The sequence below is a fragment of the Anas acuta genome, chromosome 3 (assembly GCF_963932015.1).
Source record: "Anas acuta chromosome 3, bAnaAcu1.1, whole genome shotgun sequence".
In the NCBI taxonomy this organism is placed as follows: Eukaryota; Metazoa; Chordata; class Aves; order Anseriformes; family Anatidae; genus Anas; species Anas acuta.
In genome coordinates, this window is record NC_088981.1 from 70,254,658 (window position 1) to 70,280,741 (window position 26,084).

General features: G+C 40.7%; 1 protein-coding gene and 1 long non-coding RNA gene across 2 annotated transcripts in view; both read right to left on the reverse strand.

The window, feature by feature from the left end:
• The window catches only part of SLC16A10 (solute carrier family 16 member 10), a 66,386-nt gene extending 40,985 nt beyond the window's left edge, over positions 1-25,401 (reverse strand). The window contains exon 1 of the mRNA XM_068677697.1: positions 24,856-25,401. Coding sequence (XP_068533798.1) covers positions 24,856-25,213 — 358 coding nt within the window. The 5' untranslated portion in view covers positions 25,214-25,401. The remainder of the gene's footprint in view (positions 1-24,855) is intronic.
• On the reverse strand, positions 8,096-23,068 carry LOC137854382 (uncharacterized). The gene is made up of 2 exons (XR_011095131.1): positions 19,392-23,068; positions 8,096-16,116 (listed from the first exon to the last, which is right to left on the reverse strand). It is a non-coding gene; the product is annotated as an uncharacterized lncRNA (long non-coding RNA).
• Positions 25,402-26,084: the final 683 nt, after the last annotated feature.

A 26,084-nucleotide genomic window follows, 5' to 3' on the forward strand; every position in this document is an offset into this window, starting at 1 on the left:
GAAAAAAAAAAAAACATCTCACAGCTAAATTTGCAGTCCAGGACAGCAGCTTACCATCAAGCAGATCACAAATTCATTCTAACTTTTTACATACTAAGATCCTTCTGAACCCATCACAGTTGGCTAAGAGACCCCATCACACATCAGTAACTTGGTGAGCATCTCCAAGCCCCACTACAACAGCACATGTTCCCCGAGTACACCAATGTATGCCCCTCTCTTATGTTCTATAGGTCTCTCTTTAAAATCAGACTTAATTTAGGCCTTAAATCCATACCTTCAAGGCTCAAACAGCTGATACGTAACATTAACATGCCTTAACATTATAAGCCACCATTCCCCATTATTCACCTCAAATTACCCATTAAGAGCTTCATATTTAGGGCTTTACAGGCAAACTCCCCATTTTCAGCAAGTGATGGATAATTTACCATAAAGAAGTACACTAACTAAGCTTTACTTAAGCTTACTTTTGTGTAATATTACACAAAGTAAAGAAAACTAAACAACAAAGAAATTTTAGGACAGATCATTTAGATGCTGTAACAGGTAAATATTTTTTGTGGTAAGAGCCAATTATTGTAGTATCCACATCAGTGGGGAAGCAGCTGCATTTATATAGAAACAAAACTGTCAATTGTGAAACAAGACATTTCAACCCAAGAAAATGTATTTAGTATTACAAGTACAATTACAACTGGACTATTTTCAGATGACTGTAAAAATTAAATATTTTCATAGGCTAAAAAAGGGATTTATATGCATCACATTTTCCCTCCACATCTTCACTTCTCTTCCCTTCAAATACTGAAAACAGTAAAATAACAGAGGCACTGTCTTTTTTTTTTTTTGCAACACAAACAAATGCATTAAAACGTTGTCTCTTTCAGAAGATTAATAGGAAGAGGGAATCATTTGCATAGAGAGCTTGATAAAAGCAAATACAAGATAAGCATACACGACAGTAATTCTCTGTGTCAGCACGTGCCCTTTTTATCAGCTACACGCACCTGTGACTCAGCTTGTGCCCTCTGTAACCCTTGTAACCAAGTGAACCAGCCACTAACTCTTGACCTTGTGCCTCTGTATCATCTCCATCCATAACTGTCAAGCCTGCCAGTATTATTAACTGGGATATTAAACTGCTTCTCATTTACTTTATGTCCAAATGCTTGTGCAGTCACCTTCTTTCTAGTGACCCAAATGCTGTACATCCAGAAAACCTGAACGAATGGCCAGTTTGCACAAACTATACAGATACACGGCACAACTCACATCCCTGATCCATGTGACTCACTGCATATGTAGCATTTCACATCTGCGACTCACTTAAGCCTGTGACAGAGCTAGGACATAGGAGCTACAGCTTTCTGAAGTGCTGGCTTGCAGGTTTGGAGTTTTCATCTGTCCCATCTAGTCTAATATCCGGACTGAAAAAGCGAAACGTTATGCACATTTTCATCCAAAAAATTAACTTCATTTTTTCAAAGTCATTTTCACACAACTTCAGCATTTCATTCTCAGCACCAGATAATTCCATAGCAAAATATAGCAACTTCATTTAAAATACACACAACAAATGGGCAAGTAATTCAACTACATTAGTTTTAAAAATTTAAGAAAACAATTATTTTTTTTAACTAAAATTCTATTTACTTAACATAGAAAGTAAATTTTATTCTACAACATTTGTCACATATATAGGTACTTCTAAGCACCACAGGTGGTCTCCTTTGTCATGCTACGGTCCTCTACAAAAATAATAAGGTTATGCTTGAAAGACATCCAACCAGTTCTAAAAATACTGAATATGCTTCTAAAGAAATTAAGTATTTCCAAATTTTTACATAGGAAAAATCTAGTTTTAAAAATAATGGAGTAATCAGTGTGTTTTACATAGAAAACAAAAAGCATATATAAAAAATGGTATTTGGAATAAATTCATTTAACTCAAGAAACATCTTTCCAATCCAACAATATTTCTACTTATTGCTCTTTTAATTTGGATCTACCTATTAATGATCCTTTGCCAAAACCATGATACCTGCTCTTAAAAATCAACGTCAGGGTTATGGTTAGCAGCTACAACTTTCTGAAGATTCTTTTAAAGAATTAAAATTTCTGCTTGATAAGAATCCCGCTTATCTTAAAAACAAAATCAATGGATTTACTCAATATTTTGAGGTATTCTGAAAAATATGTCAAGTGCAAAGCTCTTATTTATAAAATATGTACAACAGCAGCAAGCTGTAAGCCAATCATACTGCTGGTTCATTTCCTCCCCCATTTTTCACCAATGCCTTTTGCTCTTCAGGCTTCTGGGTTGCTGCATTAAAAAGACTCTTTGTACCCGACATAAGCAAACAGACACAGGCACACACTGTCTAGCATGATTTTTTTCTCTGAAGTCCTGGATTAAAACACTGTTTATTACTTCTCTAAGACATAAAAGTCTTTCTGAACTGTAATGTTTGGTCAAGACAACTGTTGTAATCAGTCATCTCCTTGAAGATCCAATGAGGGTTGAATGACCTCAGGGAGTTTCAGTGCTTTACTCCCTAGCCTTTCACTAGAGACTTCTTATCTTTATTTGCTGAGATGAAGCCTACATCCACCGCTCTACAGAGCAGTTGCAATAGCCTTGCTTAAACTGTGCAAATCTGAAACACTCTTTCCTGAAGTGACTCAGCTATTTTTGTTGTGTCAATGGCAAGAACCGGGATTATAATCAGCAGAGAGTTTTTCCAGGTTATATTGCAGAATAGTATATCATAGAATAAACAGTCATTAGGAAACAAAACAAAAAAAAAAAGACACTTTGAAGTTTTCTGCTGAAAGATCAATCTCCATCCACTGCATTCTAATTTCTCAGAAGAGTGAGCATTTTTAGTTCACTTTCATCAGCTTACAATCTAAGCAACGAGTAGCTTCCCTACTAGCAAATCCACAACCATACTTTAATGTTATTTCCAGAGCACTAGATTCCAGCACACTAGAATTACACCAACAATTTGCCATCTTTGCAGTCAAAACTTAACGCCAAATGAATGAGTGAATAGGAAATCAGAATTTCTTATTTCTGATTTTAAGGGGAAGGAAAGGACTAAAATATCACTGCTGATCTTAGCAGGTGTCAGATTGTGAACTCTTTCTCTTTGTGTACAGAATTGGGTTATGTGATAAATTGTCATCTGCACACCCATAAAAGGGACAACAGCAGGAGGGGGAGCCCAAATTATGCCTTGGCTTCTACCAGTCCCACCACAGAAGTCGTCAGCCCATCTCCACATTATCTCAGCAGCTGCTGTACAATACATCAGTCAAAGCATCCAAAAAGAAACAAGATAGCAAATATCTAAATAACTTTTATGTATAAATAGTGGACAGTGAACTTTGTGATCCCTAATCAGAAATATGGAAAATTGGTGCACATAACTTCACCTTGATCACAAAAAAAAAAAAAAAAAAAAAAAAAAGTGTAAACTGGCATTAGGCAAAATTACAGGATTTTTTTTTTTTTCCTCAGGAAAGATCCCAGCAGGCACAATCAAAAGGCAAATTCAAAAACCACATACCAATAGCATGCCTGTCTCTGAGTACAGTTTGGAAGAACTTTCAGGTAAGACTGCAAATAAAAAATTTAGTCTAATAGACTACACAAGTGATTAACTTGTATAACTTGTGTCCCAAGGCTCTGGGATCCCAGGTGCCCTGAGTTGGAGGACCATGACTGCAGGAACAATACCTCAAAACTTAGTGGGATTTGCTGCTCACCTAGATACATATAAGTCTACGGGACCCAAAGGGATTCATTCCAGAGTACTCAGAGAGCTCACTACTGTCATCATGACAACTGTCAATTATTTTTCAACCATCTGAGGACTCTGAAAAGGTCCCATTTGACTGGAAGCTGGCAAACACTATTCCAATTTTCAAGAATGGCAAGAAAGATGACCTTGGTAGTGGTCTATGGTCTCGCTTCAGTGCCTGGTAAAATTATGGAGAAAAATATTCTGTGAGTTATTGAAAAACATCTGAAGGTCATTGGTCACATCTAAGATGGGATCACAAGGGGAAATTCCTGCTTATCCAACTTAATTTTCTTTGATGAGAAGGTCACCCATCTAGTTGATCATAGTTTATGTAATCTTTTGGATTTCCACGAAGCTTTCAACAGTTTTTCAAAGTATGCTTCTAGACAAAATGTCCAGCATACACCTAGACAAATATATAGTAGAATGGGTGAACAATGGGCTGATGGGTGAGGCTTAGAGGATTATAGTAAATGGGGTCACATCAGACTGGTGCCCAGTCACCATTTTGGTGCCAGCTCTCTTTAATGCTTTCATAAATGATCTGGATGCAGGACTTGAATGCATATTGAGTTTGAAGATGATACCAAATTAGGAGGAGCTGTTGACTCCCTCAAGGGCAGAGAGGCCTTGCAGAGAGATCTGAACAAATTAGAGAGATGGGCAATCAATGACTGTGTGAAGTTCAATAACAGCAGCAGATGGATTCTGCACCTGGGACAGGGCAACCCTGGCTGTATGTGCAGAATGTGGGACAAGAGGCTGGAGAGCAGGCCTGCAGAAAGGGAGCTGGAGTTCTTGTTAACAGCAAGTTGAACATGACCCTACAGCATGCCCTGGCAGCAAGGAAAGCCAACTATACCCTGGGGGGCATCAGGTACAGCACTGCCAGCTGGTTGAGAGAAGGGATTGTCCTGCTCTGGTGTGACCTCACTTTGAGCACTGTGTTCAATATAAGAAAGAGGGCTACAAAGAGGGTGAAGGGTCTGGATGTGAAGACGTGTGAGGAGGGGCTGAGGCCCCTTGGTTTGTTGAGCCCCGAGCAGAGCAGGCTGAGGGGAGGCCTCATGGCGGCCTGCAGCTCCCTCACGAGGGGAGCGGAGGGGCAGGCGCTGAGCTCTGCTCTCTGGGGACAGCGACAGGACCCGAGGGGACGGCATGGAGCTGGGACAGGGGAGGATCAGGCTGGGGGTTAGGGAAAGGGTCTGCACCCAGAGGTGCTCGGGCACCGGGGCAGGCTCCCCAAAAACAGAATCAAGAGGAGTAACAACCACCCCACTCAGTCCCGTGGCACTCCATCACCAGAAGGTGGCTGCTCTTTGGGTATGTTCTTCATGGCAAGAAGGTTCCCTGTGTAAGGAATGAGTCAGCCCATGAGTAGAAACCAATCAGGAGCCTAAGGCACAGAGAAACTGTGAAGTATTGGGCAAGTTCATAGGATTTGGAGAGGGAGAAATCTGCATGCATGAACAAGACAGTCTGAAATACCAAGAATAAGAAAAGGATTAAACTGATAAGCCCAAAGAGCTAAAGCTGTGACAGCAAAATCCCAGGCTTTCTCTGGCACTGACAAGATGGAAAAGGAAGATATCAGATAGTAGGTCTGATAAACATACTTTGGTGGTTTACATGGTAATACCAGATTAGGAGCCCCTGGTATGAAACCAATGGGTATTTGCCACTGCTGTTTTATAAAAACTTAAAGAAATTCTGTGATAAAAAGATTAAGGCTGATAGGATTGGACAATGACTTGAGAATGCCTGAGTGTGGAAGCTCCAGAAAGAATGTGAGAATGGCCTTAAGCACATTATGCACTGATGATACCTAGATAAACAGATCAAAGGACACAGTAGGTCTACATACCAGCTCCCCAAAGTACACAAGCTGGTAAAAACAAGGACCACATTTACACTAAAACAAAGGACAAACCATAGACTTAAATTGTTGAGATGACAGCACAACAGCACTTGGGCTGTAAAACAGCCAACAGGAGACAAAAGCCAGTTAATGACTCACAGAGGTGGAATAGGACAGATCCTCACTATTAACAGCTCCCGGGGTACAAAAGCCACATCCAAATTTAGCATACAGCTGCTGACCTTAGAACCACCCAGAAGACAAGTATTTGATAGCATCTCTCATCCCTCGCTTCATTCCAAGGATATCTGGCCAGACCACTTTGACACATGCAACTGTGTGCCCTGCCTGCTACTTGCAGACACGTGGTGTGATGCTCCTGAGTATGTGGGTATGACTGTGTGAGTGCAAGAAAATAGTCTGGTTTGGTTTTGTTTTTAAATTAAAAAAGTCACCTCCCCATCCTCTAAGGGATCACAATGAGCTTTGCTACATTATGTGCTACAGAAATTCCGTGGGAGTAATGGGATAGATAAGAGAAATAAAAATGATACCACAGCAAAGGGGATAATCCACACCATTTATCCACTTTAATCCAGGCGTTAAGGAATCACACACTCTAAACTTAGTACAAACCATTTTATTTCTGACTCAAGATTCCCCACTATTTGGCTGTGAAGAAGATTTGGTTGCAGGAAAAATTGCTGCTTTCCTTAATAGCATCTAACACTAGTTTGTTGTGGTTAAAAAAAAAAATAGGACGATTTAAATGTCAAACCACTTCAAATTCAACATTCTCTTATGGCTCCAATTTAATTATTTTTCACCCTAAGTACTCCTGGCTTACAAACCTCACAACTTGAAGACCAATTCAAGACAACTACCAATACAATCGTGTAGCATTTTAAAACACTCTTCATAACTTTTAAGTGGTGTCTTCTGTTTCAGCTAGACAAAGCAACATCCCTCGCAACTTGCATCCTTCAGTCATTTTTTAGGATTACATGGTCAACCCAATGAAAGCAGCTAAAAAAGAAGAAGACTTACTAGAAAACAAGCAAAAATAAAAACAAGGTAAAAGTTATTAAAAAGGGGAAAACAATTAGGACAAGAATATGATCTAATAAGTTATTCTGCATGAATAATTATCTTGTCGAAATTCACACTGCTCGTGAAGCTCGCAGCTGGAAACAGCAGGAATATTTCAGGTCAAGAAAGGTTCTTTGGCAAAAACTACACAGAGAAATTACTACACAAAGAAATTTGCACAGCTCCTGCCAACACCATGCTTAGCTTGAGGCAATGCTATTACTCTCAGGAGCTCTGAAGTGACTTTTTTCCTCCCTGTCCTTACCAAGATATTCAGTAATGATAAAGTTATCCAGTAATGAAAAACTATTCCGGTAATGCTACAACCAGATTACTCTGAAGTATTTATCACAGACTAAATATGAGAAATTACATAAGCTTGAAAATAAAAATTCTCAAACCCACAAAGTTAATGAGTGTTTATCTTCCTTTGGCAAATGAAACTAGAGACAGCCCCTTAGAAACCAGAGGTCAAATTCATTGAGGCTTCTCATACTCCAGAGGAATATGAGAATATACTGTCAAAGAGATCAGCCTCTTCTTTCTTTATAAGTCTGCAAGGAAGACAAGAGTATCTTCCTCCCTTAACCCCACCACCCCTTCCAGCCAAAGGATATCTCCACATAACCCAGGCCAGACAAAAAAAGCCGTGCACTTCAAGACAGGCGACCATGAATAGTAGTTTTCCTCCAAATCTGAGCTAAAAATGCTTCTAGGTGTAGGCTGGTAGGAGTTTCATGAAGAATAATTATTCTTTCCAGAGTTTTATCTGGCTTTATTTTAATAAGTTTTATTAAAAAAAAAAGCAATAGAGGAAAAACTTCTTATTCGTGTTTCAGAAAAATACATCACATCTTTACCATGAAGAAGTGGTATTAAGAATTGTTTTAGAAACTAATCCTTCCAGATGAAAAAAGGCATTTCAGTAAACAATTTGAGAAGTCGTGTGTTAAGCATGTTTTCTGCATTTTAAGAAACTAGAATAAAACTTAAAAGCAGAAATTGTCTTGTTCTTTCTTGTACTTCTTGGACAAGCTTTATTTGTTCTTCTTCTTTTAGAAAGATTCTTTTCTCCCCCTCATCTAGTTTTTATTCTTTCTTCACCATAGTAAACTCACCTCTTCTGATGAAAGGACTCTTTAGAGTAGATAAATATCATGAGCTTTTGAATATCTAAAAGATATTTAAATATGTATCTTAAATATGTATCATGCATCAATCATGAGCTGTGATTAAACTTTTTTTGAATAAAATATTTAAGTGTTTAGGTATCTCCAGTCATTGAGAATTATTTGGATATACTAAAGTAAACATGCCATTTAAAATTGGTCTAGTATTGTGTTGTTTTTTTTTCCAGCTATCAAAAGATTCATCCATCACAAAAGGTTCTTATAAAAACAAGTTTTCCATAAGATTAGAGAAAAAGCTTTCTGAAGTATTAACTGGCTTAACAAGAAGAGGTCACATTAGCATACAGGGAGCAGTTACCAGCAACATCCAGAAAATGTGAGTCCCCTTGCTGTTTGGTATATTAACAACTCGAGGCTAAAGTGACAGAACTTCTCACTTTGGAACAGAAAACTCAGGTGATCACAGTAAGATTTTTTTTTATTTGACATATACATGCACACCACACACAGAATGGATATGAGTAAATATTAACTTTCATTTATTTCTCATAAAGCATACAAATGGTATGGGACTCCCAGAGTTATCAGAAAGCACATGTAGGAGGCAAGAAAATATAGTGTGTAGAGAAACATTTCAGCTGTGTATCCAATAAAAATGAGTGTTCTGAAGTCCAAAACGTATTAAGTGTCTTTGAAAAAGAAATCAATTGATATAGGGTGGGCTTCTCTGTCTTGCCAAGTCCTAAAACTGAAAAGGGAAGAAAGCATACAACAGGAAGAAATACATTTTAAGCTTCCTAAGTATCTCTTACTTACTGGTATTGGATAAAGAGCACTGGCTTACGTCAATTTGAAGTGTGACCTATTATTTTCATGTTATTCTTTTTGCTTGTGCACGATCCAGTCACACAATGTGTAGCGTTATAGTCTCTTTCAGTGCTGTGTACCAGTAAAGCCATACACCTTGTTTTACAAGAGAGAATACAGATGAAAAGAAAGACTTTGCACTCACTGAGTTGGGACACCACTATATTGGAAGGAGTGAACGACATGCTGAAGGACAGGGCTGCTATGAGCAGGAACCTTAACAGGCTGAGAAACAAGCCAAGAGGAATGAGTTTAAAGGCAGAAAAGTCCTGCTCCTGGGATGGGGAAAAAAAAAAAAAAAAAAACAGGAACCAGTATAGGCTGCAAGCAGATTGTTTGGAAATCAGACTTGCAAAAAGAGATGTAGGGGACTTCATAGGCACGAGTTGAATCTGATTCAGCAGTCTGGCTTTCAAGGAAAAAAAAAGTTCTGCATTAGCTCAAGCAATGCCAGGAGATTGAGGGAAGTGGGCATGCTTCTTTCATAGGGTTGCATCTGGACTTGTGATGGGTTTTGTACTTCCCAGAACAACAAAAAAAACAAAAACAAAAACTGTGACATTAGAGAGAGTACAGCAGAAGGCCACCAACACAACCAGGGACTGAGCCATTTGGTATATGAAGAAAGGTTGGGAGAGCTTTAGGATATAGAGAAAACAGAACCAGACTCTTTTCCAGGAAGCACAGCGAAAGGCCAAGAGGCAGGAGACATGACAGAACACAGGATTTTTTTCACCAGGAGGGAGGTCAGACACTGGAATGTGCTGCCCAGAGCAACAGTGGAACCTCTGCAAACTTGACTGGACAAGGCCCTGAGGGATCTGACCTGACTGGACTTGCTCTCTGAGGTGGGGGTTGAACAAGATGGTCTCCAGAGACCCTATCCAGGCTTAATTATCCTCTGATTCTATGAACACAGACGCCAGCAAAAGACTGAGTGAAACAGGACTATTTCCTCTAAGATGAGCTGCCAGGACACTTGCAAGGAAAGATCATAGATCTTTCTGGCAATTAGCTGGAGGCTCCATGCAAGCACAGCATTATAAATTGAGTTAGTGGAATGTTTCCATGCAGTGAGACTCTTCTCCATAGCTACCAAATACAAACAAAAACAACCGTGTTTTTTGACATTTCAGTTATGATTGAAACATTTCTATAGTTCACTCCCAAGTGGCTCAAGCTGATAACTAAACAAAACTGATTTTAATCATCTAATCTGCCAGCAAATTACATAGTTGATTTACATATTTCCGTCAGAAGCTTCTGGTTCTCTGTGGATGAGTTCTCATACCACTGAAAATGCTAACTTGAAAACAAAAAGTTTAACTCAATTATACAAAAAAAAAATTATAATCGGGTTTAAAACAATTTGTTTCTCAACCACAGTCATGCCACCAAACACACTGGTAGAATTTAACCACTCATTAATCACAAAAATTCAAGGCCCTTCAAAAAAAAACAGCAAATCACATGGTCAGGGATGGACATGGCCACTAAACATTACCAAACCTTATTATGATTTGGTGTTCTCAGTTTGCATTCAAGAGTTAAACTCTGGATGACAACAGGTTTTGTCTCAAACATTTTAACACGGAAGGATGTGGAAGCCTCAGAGCATGGGAATGAAAGTTCTTCCCAGGAATCTGATTTCTGTCCTGCACAGTAATATAAAAGTTGTAGAATTAGTATTGATTTATTAATAATATGAACAGTTGCATGAAAGGAGTTCTTGATTTTTAAAATTTGATAGAATTCCTAGTCTCTAAACAAAAACCCATAACGTATTAAAAGGCAAAACATCTATCCAATACACCAGCAGGAAGTTATAATAGCTACGGTAAAGATGAATCAAACTGTTCAAATGGTTTGTGTACCCAATAAAACTTCACCCTTGTAACTAGAGAAAGAACTCGTAAAGCAAAGCTCAGCATCAACAAGAATAGCAGACTCATTTATACTGTGCCCTCATTTATGCCGTGCCATGTTTAATTTCATTTGTGAACTTCAGTGCATTCTGACAATGAAAGTAGCTATTTTATGTCAAAGACTGCAATTTCAGGACCTACATTTATACCCATGGTGCTGAACAATTGCTCTATTCTACCATAAAAGTATTTTTGCTTATTAAAAACAAAACAAACAAAACTCTTAAGTTCTATACGTAAGTTCTTAAGTGTACAGCAACTTTGTGTAATTCAGAAGTTGAGCCATATTGTTTTATAGCCACCAGAATTATTCTTACACGTGCACAAGAAAGGTATAAAGCAATTCCATCTCCAAGTTCCCTTGGTCAGCAAAAAAATAGCAATAAAAAGACACTAGGAAATACCAAATCAAACAAGTTCCTACTAGCAGTGGTCTATGAAAGACAAGTGTTAAACCACTTATAAACCCAAGGAAAATATGGGGGGCATTTTCTTTTTTGCACGTGACAACTGCATGTATATAGTGCAGGAGAGCCATAGATTTAAAAACACACGAAGTGGACAAAATCCACAGGAATGTCTATTCCAGTCAGTCTTGAATTAGGTTAATTTTCATGAATCAATGATGCTAACCAATATTAACATCAAAATTTGTATCTGCAATGGCAAATACCATGCCTGACCTATCTTAATGATAGAGTTTCCACTGTCTACAGGTTTTATGAATGTAACACCAGAGATGTGTCATGGCAGAAACAGGAGTCTGAAAATAGGAGGCTGTATTTGACTCTGCTTTTACACCTTCCTAGAAATGTCTGTGCATGTATTCAGAAACAGAAGTCCCTGCGTGCAAGAAGCAGTTTTGTTTGTGTATTCCAAATAAAGACATTATGTACTTACAGCTAGTATCTGCAACATGCAACCCTGCATACTTTGTCTGTATCAAGCTGTGGATCCTTGACTCTCGAGGAGTGCTCCCGAAGCCTCTGTGCCCTCTTCTGCTCACCACAAGCATTCTCAGTAGCCTTTGGGAGGCATGCAGGGCCATTAGCACCCTTCGCTCCCGGGGAGGGGAGCACAAGTGCCTGCTATAATATGCCTCAGGAGAGACAAATATGCACAGCACACTAAGAAAGAGAGAGTGTGTGTAACTAAAAACAGCTGTAACACCCATCCACCCAGCTGAGGGTCTGAGCGTGGCTGGGTCTAAGGAAAAGTGGTTTTAAAAGCACAGCCAGACCAGCTGAGGATATCTCAACTGGACTGTGTTTAGGATTGTGGAGGGTATAGTCCTTAGGGGTAAAGCAGCATTTGTTGTTAACTGGTTAAAACTGTTTGCGCATCAAGAAGTCTTGTGAATATTGAATGCTTTTCCTCCTACTATTCATAATGGGACTTGGAAAATGAATTTACAGCAACACTAGCATGAAATTCTGCAACAACTCAAAATGGAAGTAAAGCATGACTTACTGGGATCACTTTGTCCTTCCAGAATATTAATAACAGTGTACATGTTAAGTCTGTTATATCCTGATATTTTGACAGTAATTAAAATAAGTGAAAGGAGATCAAATAAAACTGAATTCTCCAAATTGAGGAAGTCTCAAGCAGAGATCCCACAATGAAAAGGCTGTCTACAGGAAAGACGTAGAGTTCTCATTAACAGGCAGAAACATACTGCATGGGACAATTACTTCCAGAGTATTTAATCTGAGTTAACCAGGATGTTGTCATCCCTTTGCCAGAATCCCTGTGGAATTTTAATCAAAGATGTAATGTAATAGAAGTCCTAATATACAAAATGTAATAAAATCAGAAGGAACATATCGTATCCTTTGAAAAGATCAACAGCAAAATAGCAATTCGACAGAGGCAAATACAGATTTCTATAGCCCTCCTCCCCCCCAAAAAAAGCATAAAATTCCTATAACAATAATCTACAGAGACAGAAAATACTCATCAGGTTGGAAAGATCCAGGAAGCACTTAAATTACTCTTCAATTATCCTGCAAACATCCTTAACTTTTAATAATAAGTCACCAGGAAGACCTGATAAGAGTTTTGTTTTTTATTTTAAGGTGGATTTGAGGTTGGTTTTTTTTTTTAAATCTAATTATTTTGTGGCTGTGAGGAGGGGAGAAGTTTGCTCCTAGACATGAAAAGACTTCATCAAGGTCCAAGCAGCAAAGGTAGCTCTGGGCTACTGAGTAGGAGCTGTGAATATACAAGCTGTGAATAATGTCTCCTAGCATCCTGAGACTGCTCTCCAAAGGCAAAGTGTCATCCAGCAGATACAAGGAACATGACTTTCAGGTACCTGTATCTAAAAGACAAAATGCAAGTACAAGCAGATATCAAGAACAAAAAGAACTTGAAAACTAACCCGCCTATGTTATGTTGAATAAGGGAGAATCAGGAAAACTACATACAGGACATAATGTCACAGGCTAAACGGTCTAAAGCCAAAGCTAAAAAGCACATACGCCTTTCATGTCTGAAGATCAACCCAATGTGAACAAGAGTAACTCCAAACGGTCTGGTCATATAATAGCAATACATATTGTACCTTATTCCACATATGTTCTAGCTTTTTGCTGTCAGAAATGTCCACAGAAGTTTCCATCTTCGGTTCAACTTTGGTCAATAAGTATGTCCTTAAACACATCCCAAAAGGTTCAACTGCAATAATTATGAACAAAAAAGAAAGCCCAGCTTCTACTCATCTTTTGTTAACCTTTTTTTAATAGTTCACTAGTTCTGACAGTTCTATAAACTTACAAAACTAATTTCTCTAAGACCTAAGATGTCCTGCTTATAGAGCAATTATCCAAAGATTAGTGTTTGGTAATTCATTTATTCTCTTCAATGAGCAGAAATAATGGGGATTGGTTTTCCGTGACTTTAAGCAGTTCATGCTCATTGCTACCAGATGCTCAAAGTCATTACAATGAATCAAAGCAGGAAAATACATTAATTGGATTAAAGAGTTACTTTTACCTTTCCCTCTTTCCGACTGAAAATGGAAAACCATTTTACCTCATTTAATAAAAGGAATGCAAAAATAGATGTAGTAAAAATAATAGCAAGCCTAGTAAAATAAAAATAAAAAAAAGGGAGTAATCTCATTTTCCTGCATTTCTTCTCTGGTTTGAGTGCCAGGAAAAGCAACAAGTTGCAAACCAGTCAGCTACAGGAACTGTAGAGAGCTGTGCTTCACAGTGGCTATTTGCATCAGCAAAGTATTGAGAGCACCCATACGCACAGGAAGTCAGAGCCCCTACATCTTGCTGCTGAGGACCAAAACAACAACAACAAATTCTTAAGAAATGAATTGGCTAGATAACGTTTTTACTTCAGAGAAGTGAACAAGTTCAGAAAGATAAAACACTAAAATACTCCTCTAGGCATTTCCTAATATGGCAGCACTGACCTTTCCAGATGCTGCTCAGTATCTGGAAAGGGGAAAGCCTGGACTGAGGCACCAAGTTCTAAGAAAAGAAAGAAGGGGGCCTTCATTTGCATGCAGCAACTTGGGAGCAACACTAGTTCCTCACACCTGCTTAAGCCAAAATGCAGCACACTATTCCAATGATCTATTTTTGTATCAACTGATCTATTTTCATAGACACTGAAAGCGTTACAGAACAAGTATAACACGTCAAATTTAAAAAAACACTTAGTATGCATTAGCTTATATAAAAATGAGACTGCTGATGTGAAACAATCAGGACTTTTAAAATCAAGAGATCAGCATATATTTATATTTAATCAGCATATATTTAGGCTTTAAGCTCAGTTTTTCAATTGTTTTTCCTACTATCTAACCTGCAATACCAATATAATCCATAAGTATCTCTAAGTTCTATGTTAGAAGATTAATACTTTCAAGTTTTATTTGTTAGAATATTTTCTGAAGTCTTTTCCTTAGAATAAGAAAATATTGCCAGAATGCTTCAACTTCTATTCGTTTATAATCCAGCTAAATACTAGTCAGCTAATGTAGATATTAGACAGTTTTCACCTGGAAAACCTCCAAACTTCATTTACAGGTAGTCATCTTCATAAGGTCGACACGTGACCAGAAGTGTCCTATGGCACACTAGCCCAGCCAATATTTTACAATTAAAAAAATAGCAACTGGCATCTCCCAGATAGTGTGGCAAGGCATTACACCCTGCCATGACAGCTTGAAGAAGAGCAGTAGTTTCAGAGAGGCAGCAATTTCCAGTTTTCAGCTCCTACCAAATCTGGGGCTCAGCATGCATGAAATCACTCTCCAGAGCTAGGACACAGCAGACAGGCAGCACCAGTCAGTTATGTATAGCCAGGACCCTGTAATCCTGCCAGTATCAAAACTGGAAGCCAAGAGGTTACAGATAAGAAAAAAATCACACTGAACAGCTACACCTTGCCTCTGAGAACATGCTTCAGAGCTCTACCAATGTTAGGCTGATAAACTACTTCATCTGTCTTGAGATATTCATCTTAGTTTTTCTTCTGTGTAGCTTAACTTTGCACATTAAGAAACCACTGACTGCAACCATTCCTGAAAAAGCTCCTTATTGCCAGAAACAACTGAAAGTAATTCAGCACCTACAATGACAGGCTAACTGTTAAGAGCTACATTAAACAAATTCACGCATTCCATTAAGGAAACGAACTACTGTGTAGTTCAGAGAGTCTTTCTGAGAAACAGAATCACAGAACAGCATTGGCCATGGGAACCCTCCAACAGGCTGTTTTCCACGCACACGTGAACTATGTTCTAGAGCAATTAGAGGTTGAAGCTCAGGCATCACATGGAAGACAACCCATGGAATACAGCTAAATTAGTAGCTACACGCACAACACTAGAGCATCACAGTTTCATGGGTGTTGTTTTCTGTATGATCTTGACAGGCTCTGATGAACCTTTGAATTGGAAGATAATTCTGACAATAAAAACCCTAAAGATCCAACTAACTGAGTTTGAAAGTGTAATATCTACTAGCTTGAAATGGTGTGAATGTCAGGGAGCATGGGTTCTGTTCCTGCCAGAGCTAGGACTGTACAAATGGAACAGGTACTCAAACACATGACGCTTTTGTTGCTCACCAACAAATGTGAAATGCTCAGATGAGACACGGGACACTGAGTGGGATTTAACTTCCACCTTAAAGCATCCAATTGCAGCTGTCTGTGTGAGAGAGGAGTCAAAACTCCCACTTAAGTCAGTGGAGATCTAGTCAGCACATGTAGGGTAACCTGCAAAGTAGATCAGTCCACCCTGAAGCAGAGACCTGCACCTGGCCAACTGAGCAACTCCGCGGATCCCATCGAACATACTCCTGGATCTCCATCGACTACACACTGTGAGCTGAATCCGTATCTTGGCAGGTCTCTGCTGGAGAAACATCACTCATTTTGCAGTGCTGCCTGAAAGTGTCCGTGTTGCCCTGCATTTCAACACAGCAAAACAGACAAGCAGAATAAGGCAAGAGGAAAAAACACCGATAAAAGCAGAGCATGTGTTACTGGTAGAACGTGATGCCAAACACCGCTGAATGATTTGGCAGCAGTGCTGTTTAGGAAGGCTCCAACTGCACCCCAGTTCTGACTTCCAGAACATACTTCAGCCCTCAGACAGTCACATTGGCTTCAACAGTCCCATAGTGATCCAAATAAAACCAGGAAAAAAGAAAAGCAAGGAGGGGAATAACTATATATAGTTTATCTATTTATGATTTTAGCACATGCCAGAAATAACTGCTGAGGGTGAAAATGAAACTTAATACCTTCAAACCTATACTCCTTAAATCAGAGACCAGCCTAGAGGCTAGCTCTAACATCCCATGGTACTGTTTTTTGCCACAAAACACTCGTAATATACATGTAATACTGAACTGAAATTCATTGGAGTTTCACAGGATAAAGGCTTCACAATTATGAAATGACTTTAAACAAGAAAATGAGTAGCTACTATTAGAAAAATTAATAAAAATTGAACACCAGAGTTAGGTCACACTGAATAAACTCTCATGGATACAAGGAGTAACACTGTCCCTATCAATTTTGCACAGTACAGCTCCAGCCTTCCCACTAAGCTACCCCATTCTGTCATTGACTCCCTCCCCACTTGGCACACACCTTCAAGGGTCAGTGATTTCACTGCATGAAACTAAATAGGTTCATTAAACTGCTGCACTATGAACAAAAGATTTCAATATGTACAGAGGTGTGAAAACTGCTAATGCTCCATGCTTCAATTTGTAAAAATTAGGGTTACTCTGATAGGATTAGAAAACCCATCTCAAGCTTGCACATTTAAGCTTCCAGACAACTTCCTAGTGCTGATTTAATTTTCTAGATCACTGCCTGCACCCAGCTGTGTCAGAAATTATAAGCTGATAGTTTTAATTTCTTTCAAGTTCGGAATGCTATGTTGGGTTTTCAAGAGTCTAAGCTACATAAATATTTCGAAGATAGGAAATAACTCAAAGGTACAAAGGAATAAGGGGCAATTTCAATTTGCTTTTATGTGCCCAAACCATAAATGCCTTCTTAAAATCAATTTTCTTCAGTTCTGTCACATGTGACACCTCAAACAAATGAGCTCAAGGAGCCACAGGCAGTGTTTTCACAAATAAATTTAAACAGAACCCAAAAGTCACTTTAAGTTATGTATTCAACATTTGGGGAAAAATAGAGGAACATTAAATTGACCTTCTGGGAAGATTGTTACTCTGAACCATGACACAACACATCACTGACATGTTCAAAATATGCACCATAGTTCAGGCTCTTGATTTCACTCGCACTTGCTTTGGATGTTAGCAGCATTTTTAGGTAAGGCGCCATTACCACAACTTCTTTTCAGGAAAAGAAAAGCAGCACTAGGTAGCAGCGGGTGTCAACCAGTTCAAACCACGCTGAAACCAGCATAGTATGCACTAATCACAGCAATGAGTAGTCTTTCGGTCTCACTTCTACATCCTATTGAGATTCTGCTAAGCCCACTTTGAACTAAACTGCAATATTATTTGATGCCGTAATGTTTTAGTTGTTCTCCCAGCACATTTAATTAGGCAGCAACAAGATCCTGTGTCATAAGTAAGCCCTGGCTGTACAGCCCAAGAACAGTCAGACTGCTGATGCTTTCAATAGAATTTACAGGCCTCCTGGGGCATATGAAATCAGTTTCTCTTTTATACCAACATTCTTGTTGTAAAATTGTTTATCCTATATACTGCTTAGCTGCCATCCTGACTCTAGTCCAGAGCAAACGAAGAAGCTATTTAAGAGACATTTGGATCATAGATGTCTGGATGTAGAAAATAAACAATGCAGATTCACAACAGTCAGTCCAAGGACAGCTGGGCTCTGCCATGCCAATACCAGAGAGCACAGAAAAAAAAAGCCTCTGAAGAGAAGGCCCATCTAAATATTCACTACAGGTCATTCTTTAATAAATCTTAATGTTCCATTTGCTTTTTTCCTTGGATTCTTTGGCTCATAAGCACTCAGCGCAATGCTCAGTAGAGCAAGTGAGGATTTCTCTCATTAGAAGGATCCTTTTTGTGGTGTTACAGTTGAGAAATGGTGTTGTGCAACAGAGCAGCTTTCCTACCTTGTACACAAAAACCAGTGTTCCTTGTCATCATATAATGAACTTGCAATTATTAAAGCTGTTTTGTTCCAAAGGAATGGAATGATCTTTCCTTCTAGGCTGTAGAAGCACGAAGCTTAAAGATCCCAGCTGATTTGGGACATTCCACCACACAGATTTATTCCTGCTCATACTCACTGCATTGATAAAATAGAAAAAATAAAAATTAAGTATTTTATAAATGTGTCAAACTTTTTTTAGGGTACTTATCCAGTTGCATTTTCTATTTGGATTCTTATTAGTGAAGTATCTTGTATTAAATAACTGAAATTCAGACCATGAGACAGAATGAACTTTACTGACCACTTTACAAGAGCACCACTAGTTCAAAATTCAAATAATAATAAACAATGAGCTAATGTGCTTTAAATTACTTATTGTTCCTCACATAAACGTCCTTAATAATGCAAAAGGAAAAAACATACCCTGGAGTACTTCGAGCACGTACATGCTTCAGATTCAATCCTACTGAATATAGGTGCACTGCAAAAGATAGCTAGCAAGAAAATTCACTAGTCCTACTTCTTACAGCCACAAGGCAACAAGTAACTTGCTTTATACCTTGTAGTCCAAGTCCACCTAAGGGAGAGCGTGCTCCATGGGATCAGAGACATGCTGCTAATAACAGCAAGAGGCTGGCGTCAACATCCCAGTAAGTCTCTTCCCATGTGTAGGAACTAATACTGATGATTTTTAAATTGGTCCCATCCTTGCTGAAGAGCTGCTACTCTAACTTAGCTATTGCAACAAGTCATTCCTATCCAGTTCCCATGAAAATTAAAGGCGGGATATAAAACAGAACTCCCATTATCTAATAAATTAGATTTATGGAAGTAAAACAGAATGTAAGATCACAAGGGAATGTTTCCTCATAGCGTTATCCTTTCTGTATATCTTTGCTGGAGATTAAAATGTAATAGGCTGGGGCTGCTTTAACCATGTGTGTTCACAAAACAAAAGATTAAGAATTTGTAAAAGATCTATGAAAAAAATCTATGTTATTCCTTCTACCACAGTAGCAGTTCTAAAATAAATCAGTTTTATTATCAGTGAGTGCCACATTACCTTGGATGCAAGTCATCAATCCATCTCCTTCCTTACAGTTCATACAGCAGAAACAATATCAAATTGGGAAATGGCTTGCTAAACATAATGAATGTTAATTGGAAGTCCTTATTTCCCTTAGTAACACAAGCCAGTCTAGGAAAGAGTTTTATGAATATTTGGTTAGAAACCATGATTTTTGAGGGGTGGGATTTTATTAAAAGTTGTTATTAAAACTTGTTATTCATAACCCAGACTGAAGCCCTTCTCTTCTTCACTGTGATGTTACATCACATTTTGTGAAAGTAAATGGCAAGAGAGTACCAAGAGTTCTGACTACCAAGTTTTCTTGATGTTCAGCAAACCAAAGATGCTTTCACTTGACTGATCAAATACTCTTATCAATTCCCATCCTAGTGTTTTTTTAAGTATTAAACAGTGTTTCACAAGTATTAAGCCACAGCACACTAGAAATGAGGAACTGAAATAGAGATGAGGCTTCCAACAGTAGAACAATTCTGCAGCTAAACCTGAACCCACCACCCGGTTCCTCAGTTCAGATTACCTGCAGGCTCCTCTTGGACTAGGAAACTTCAGTATAAAGTTCAGGAAACACGAAGTTTCCCAGAACTTCTGGACCCTCACACAACGAAAGGTGATGGTCTAGAGCAGAGCTCTAGGGGAGCAGTGGAGATGGTCAAAACCCAGCTGGGCACGGTCCTATGCACCCTGCTGTTGTGGACACAGGTGCGAGCGCAGAGGCTGCAGCAGACAGTTTCTAGAGGTCCTTTCCAACCTTGGCCAGTTTGTGATTACCTGAAATTACCACGTTAGCCCAAACTGCATAAAAAAAGTATACAAATTTTAAAAGTGTGTTATAATACAGTTTGAGAATGGTCGATCACATTTCGGCATGCAAACCCAGTAGGTAAATAAAAGGAAAGGAGCCCAATAACATTTAAACTTCAAGTGAACCTTTAACAATGCTGCATCACAAGAGGCTACAGAAATCAAATAATGAGAAGCAAGACTGAATACTACCAGGAAACTAGTGTCTGGGGGCAAAGTAGACTAAGTTAAAAGACAGAAATTACCATTATGGTTAGGCAAACAACACTGGTCCATCTTGCTGAGTCTAGCAGGAGGGTCTATTAATAAACATACAATTTGCTAACTTCCTCTTTAGACAGCAGTTATTTAGACTAACTTAAAATCAGGAAGGGATTTGAGGAACATCAAAGAACACTGGCCAAAATGGATGAATAAGAAGAAAGTGAGCAGACTACTGGGACCTATTAACCAAAACAAAGTTGAAAATGAAGGAGCAATACATAGTGGAAAGCTTGAAAGTCAGCTATCTGAATTGCACTACATGCAGGTATTGACAAAAAGCAGCCAACATTAGGTTATATTGATAACACAAAATCCCAACATAACTGACACCATAAAATGGTAAAGCCTCATCAACAAAACCTTTCTTCTCAGTCTTACAAAAGACTATAGAAGAATTAGACAATACTACAGAAAAAGCATGAACCAACAGCATGAAAATATTCCACATGGAACAAAACTGATAAGACTTGAGAGGTTTATCCAAGGAAAGGACACGGGGGGACACATGAAAATACGTATACGCACCAGCCATGCACTGCACACAGACACACCAGTCCTAAGCCACTTCACCTGAAAGTAAAATGTCAGATGGCAGACCAGCAAAATGTTTAGATGAGATGTTCAAACCAAAGAAGGAAAAAAGTTTCTTCTGCTACTTGGAAATCAGATTGGTTTCTATCCAGGTTTTCTATCTGCAGCACGGTCCAACCACGTGATGCTTCTTACTTGGATTAAAAATGAGAGTGCTCAATAAGAATTTAGAAATTGCTGTTTTAGGGTGAGGCTAAGAAACAGTTTTAACACTGTCTTAAGAGCCATCAAGCAATACATTTCTCTTGCGAATAAAAATTAAGCCAAAAAAAGTTTCATTTAATAGTTCTACACTATTTCAGTCTCACGTTAACTCATGAACTCATTATTTACTTTGATGCATGTAACTAGGTTAGCATAGCTACAGGCAGGCACTACACCACAGCTAGCTGTTTAGTGCTCCAAGAGCACCACCAGCTCTAGCAGAACGTCACCGTACACTAACAGCAAATTACAACATTCAATAGCATTTTGATTTCATCCAGCTTGTCACCTCATAAATAAAGTACAGTAAAAATCTTTGCATTTATGAGGATCTGGTTGAAGGAGATTGTCGAGCATGCAGTTTGTCTGAAAGGCAAGGGCATAACTTGAGGCTCCTGTGTCTTATGTGCAGAACGGTTACAGAAGCCAATCATTTTTATACTTTTATACCTGTGAAACTAAAATATTACTTCTAAAGATGGCCATAAAAATAAACTGGTACAAGCACACCTCTTCCTTAGAGTCTTAAGTTTGCCATTTTTGCTGTATTTGCTAATTCACGACTCCACTGAAAAACATATTGCATACCACAGGACTGTACTAAAATGACAATATCTAGAGGGTCCCACTAATTTAACTAAGCAAGCCACTCTGATGTCCACTACTCTATTACAACCTCATAAAATTATTCTTTCTTTCATCATATCCATTTTATTAATTAAAACATGGTCTGGATTTTTATCTGTCAATCTAAGTCTCGCCATCCAACTTCTATTGCTCCAAGCCAAGGGGGAATTGTTTGTAGACCACTTTACCTCTTATTAGCCAGACCATCCTCAAGCCTCCCACACAAATTTCCAAACTAAACCCTTGTTTTGACAAGTTTCTCTGAAAAGAGAAAAGAGGGCTATGAGATTCTTGTGATATATTTCATTGACATCTTTTTTCCACCCAACTTGTTTCTCAAATGCAATGAGATTTAAACAGTGAAAGGACTGGTTTCCTGAGACTGCAGGCACATTTTTCTAGAAGCTTGATACTTAGCATTAGGAACTTTTCCTTTTCTGTAGTTATGCATCATTTAGCTTTTGAACAAAAAAAAAGATAGACAAGAAAACATAAATGATTACAAAATGCATTACTTAAGTTATGAAGACAATTCTATCTTGAGCAATATAATTAACAAAATATTGTATACAAGTTATGTGAAAAGTTTTTCATCAAAACTATGTCAGAATCAGGTGCCCCTTGGAGAGATTTTGAATGTGTGAAGTCTGTCAGTTCTTCCAGTAACAATCATTCTAAATCCTGCAACAATGTTAAGTGTAGTTACACAGCTTGTTTACCCAGCGTGAATTCTGCACTCTGGAGATAGCCCAGCTGCCTTGCCTGTACTTTTGGTTCCTCCCACTCCTTATTTACAAGGCTTCTTGACTGCATTCTCCTCCCTTCTGCCTCCTCCTGTTTTGCCTTTCGTGCACATTAAGTATCCGTCCACTTTAAAAAAAAATAACAAAAATAGCACGTGCTATAGTCTACTTCATTCCTCTTTGCAAGGAAAACACAAGGCAGCAGACAACGACTAGCTTGTCCTAAACAAAAACCTCCAGCAACACACGTGCTTCTGCCAACAGCTAAGTAATTTTGTAATTATATTAAAAAGCTGGATTCTGTAGTGCTATGAATAAACAGCTGGGGGTCACAGAAAAGGTTATCTGGGATATTTATGGTTCTCACAAATCACCATTCTAGATTTTAAAGGTGTCCTCTCCCCAGAGATTTGAGTATTAAACTTTTCTTGCTGTATGCTTTTGCTTTGAAATATAAACTTTGACTACAAATCCCAGTTTTCAGATCCACCAAGTCTGACTCACAAGCTCAAGCTGCAGTCAGTTTGAACAAGAGACTAACTAGATTAGGTACCATCACCGATACCCTATGAATGATCCAGCTGGGGTTTTCTCTAACACTAAAATCATACTGACTTCATCCATTTTCATCCATTAGCCGTCCCTTCTCTCTCCAGCATGCCATCTAATCCATCAGCAGTTCAATAAAAGCAACCCTAAGTGCAATTTGCCATTCCTGACCATAAATCCCCTGTCTGACAAGCTAAATATTGCATCAAAATTTTAGTTCAGTTTGACTCTCGGTCTTACCCTCACCAAGATCACAAACAGCAGACAAGCAGTTTAAGACAACAAAAATCCAACATCAAGGAACAAAAAGCCGTGTTTGACAGCTGCTGCTTAGTCCTTGCAGTGCCTACCCTCATCAGGGTACTCTCAGGTGTGAGAAGAGAGAGCAGCTTTATAGCTGCTGTTCTGCTGGCTGCAGGAGGCACTTTTGTATTTGCAGTCCCTTCTCCTCACACGCACACACAAGTTATCTAGTCAAGGAAGCGATTCGAGGCCATTTCCCCTGAACCTACACCAGTTTGAATCAAAAAGAAGCAAAGTAAACATCATCTGCATGGCCCAAACCATAGCACACCTGTCAACAAACAAAACCAGAATGCAGCTGTAGCTTATTTTTAATAAAGTTCGGAAGAAAGAAGTGATGCAGGTCATCGTGACTGCATCCAACAGGACTCAAAACTCTTCCTGCTTTTCTGAACAGGCTGCAAAACAACTAGGCTACAAAAACAGGTCCCACCCCCCCCTTCTCTGAGGCTGAGCAAAGTGTCAAAAACATGGGTGGAGCACGCCCTCAATCCCACCTCACTTTCAAACCAGTGGCGCAATTACTTTTCTGGAGGGTAGAAGATAGTAATCCCAATCCTCCCTCCTCTTGTTGATTGACTTCGACACAATAACCTAACAAGTCACGTTTTTTTTTTTTAAGCACAAGGGCCATATTTTGGAAGGCGGTCAGCAGAGAACCAGGTCCCCAGAAGCAGCAGCTACCCCTCTGCCCCACAAAAGGAGGGAGCAGCAGCCACCGGTGTCGTTTCTCACTCATGACCTGCCAGTGGCTCCCAGCCCCACGTGCAGGTGTTTTGGGCACCTCCTCTGACCAGGCACCCGGCCCTGTGCATCCACCTGCCCCCAGGGGCAGGCGCTGTGATACCTGATGTGGGGACAGGCACAGCACCTCACCTTCCCAGCTCAAGAGCTGTGGAACTGGGCATGTTACCTGGCACCACAAACAGCTGAAACACTGGAGGGTGCAGTTAGTGCTCCACCACAGCTTTCTTACTCGGTGAGCACCTGCCTTGGCTGCTGACTTGAGACAGGAGGGAATGGGCTCTTCTCCTCCTGCTTCAGGCTCAGCTTGCCCCAGAGTTGAGGAAGATGATTTCCAAAGCTGCTTTAAAGGTCTGTAGCCAGTCTGTGCTGCAAGTTTCCTAGAAGGCTAACACCTCAGCAGGGCGATTGCACCGGGACGCCTTTTTTACTATGAAGAAACAAAAACACGAGGCAGCGCTGGCTATTTCAGCGCTCCTTTTTAACGCTTTGAGCTGTGTCCTAAACGAACCAACCTCGTTACGATTTCCTATGACAGATGAGCCGCTGTAAAGGCGAGAAGCACACACCCCGAGCCGGGAGCAGCACCGGGAAGCACCCCCCCTCCTCACCTGTCTTGAAGGCCATCTGCCGGTCCTCGCTGCCGCCGAAGTGCTGGAGCATGGAGACGAAGAGGACGCCGCACGAGTTCTGGATGCCGAAGACGGCGCCGTTGCACCACATGGCAGCCAGCATCACCACCCAGCCCCAGCCGCCCTCGGGGGGCTCGGCGGAACCGGCACCGGGACCCTCCCCAGCTCCCGCCGCCGCCGCCTCCTCACGGGGCAGGGGCTGGGGCACGGCCCCGCCGTCCCCTTCCCCCCCCGCCGGGCCCCTCTCGCCGCCGTTCTCCTGCCGCAGCCCCGCCGGGGGGGCGCCCGCGGGACCCCCCTCGCCCTGCGGCGCCGGCTGCTCGCTCACCGGCGCCATCCTCAGCCGCCTTCTTCCTCCTCCTCCTCCTCCTCCTCACAGCCTCACCCCCTGGCTGGCCGCGGGCATCCCGCAGCGCGCCCCCGGCGCTGAAGGAGCTGTACGGGCGGGCGTGCGCGCCCCCGAGCCACGCGCGCGCACACACACGCGCGTCCCCGCCGCCGCCGCCGCTTCAATTTAAAAGGGGGGAGCCCCCGGGGGGGCGGCAGCGGCGCGAGGGCTTCTCCCCGCCGCTGATTGGCTGGCGGCCGGGAGGCGGGAAGGGGGGCGGGGGGCGGGGGGGGGGCGCGGCTTCGCCTCCCTTCCCTTGTCCCGTCCTCCGGTCCCCCCCCCACCCGCCCCGCCGGTGATAAGCGCTCGTGGCGGGGCCGTTAACGGCCGTTAACGGCCGCCTCCCAGCCTCACGCCCCCCACCCCGCCCTGTAACCGGCTGGAGGAGGGAGTTAAACGCGCCCCCCCCGGGCTCGAACTGAGCCGGTTCCCCCCTGCGGGTGTCCTCCTGCAAAGAGGTGCAGAAAGTCTAAAAAAAAAATAAAAAAAAAACAACCTTTCCCTGCTGTTTGTCAGCGATAATAATGTTTAAAAAGGCAAAAAACACCCCAAAAGGCTCACCCCAGCCACCCCCCACACACACACACACACACGTGGACGTTAACGGCCGTTGCGGCTCCCGCTCCCCTCACGGCCCTGAGGGAGCGGCGGCTCTCCCGGACAGCTCCGCCGTGGTGGGACTGTTTCTCCCCGGGTTTCTTCTTTTTCTTTCTTTCTTTTTTTTTTTTTTTTTCAAGAAAGGAAGAGAAAACCCCACGCTTGCACTCTTCGTGAAACGCTTCCCGCTTTTCGCGGAGGCACCAACGCTTCCTCTCGCCCT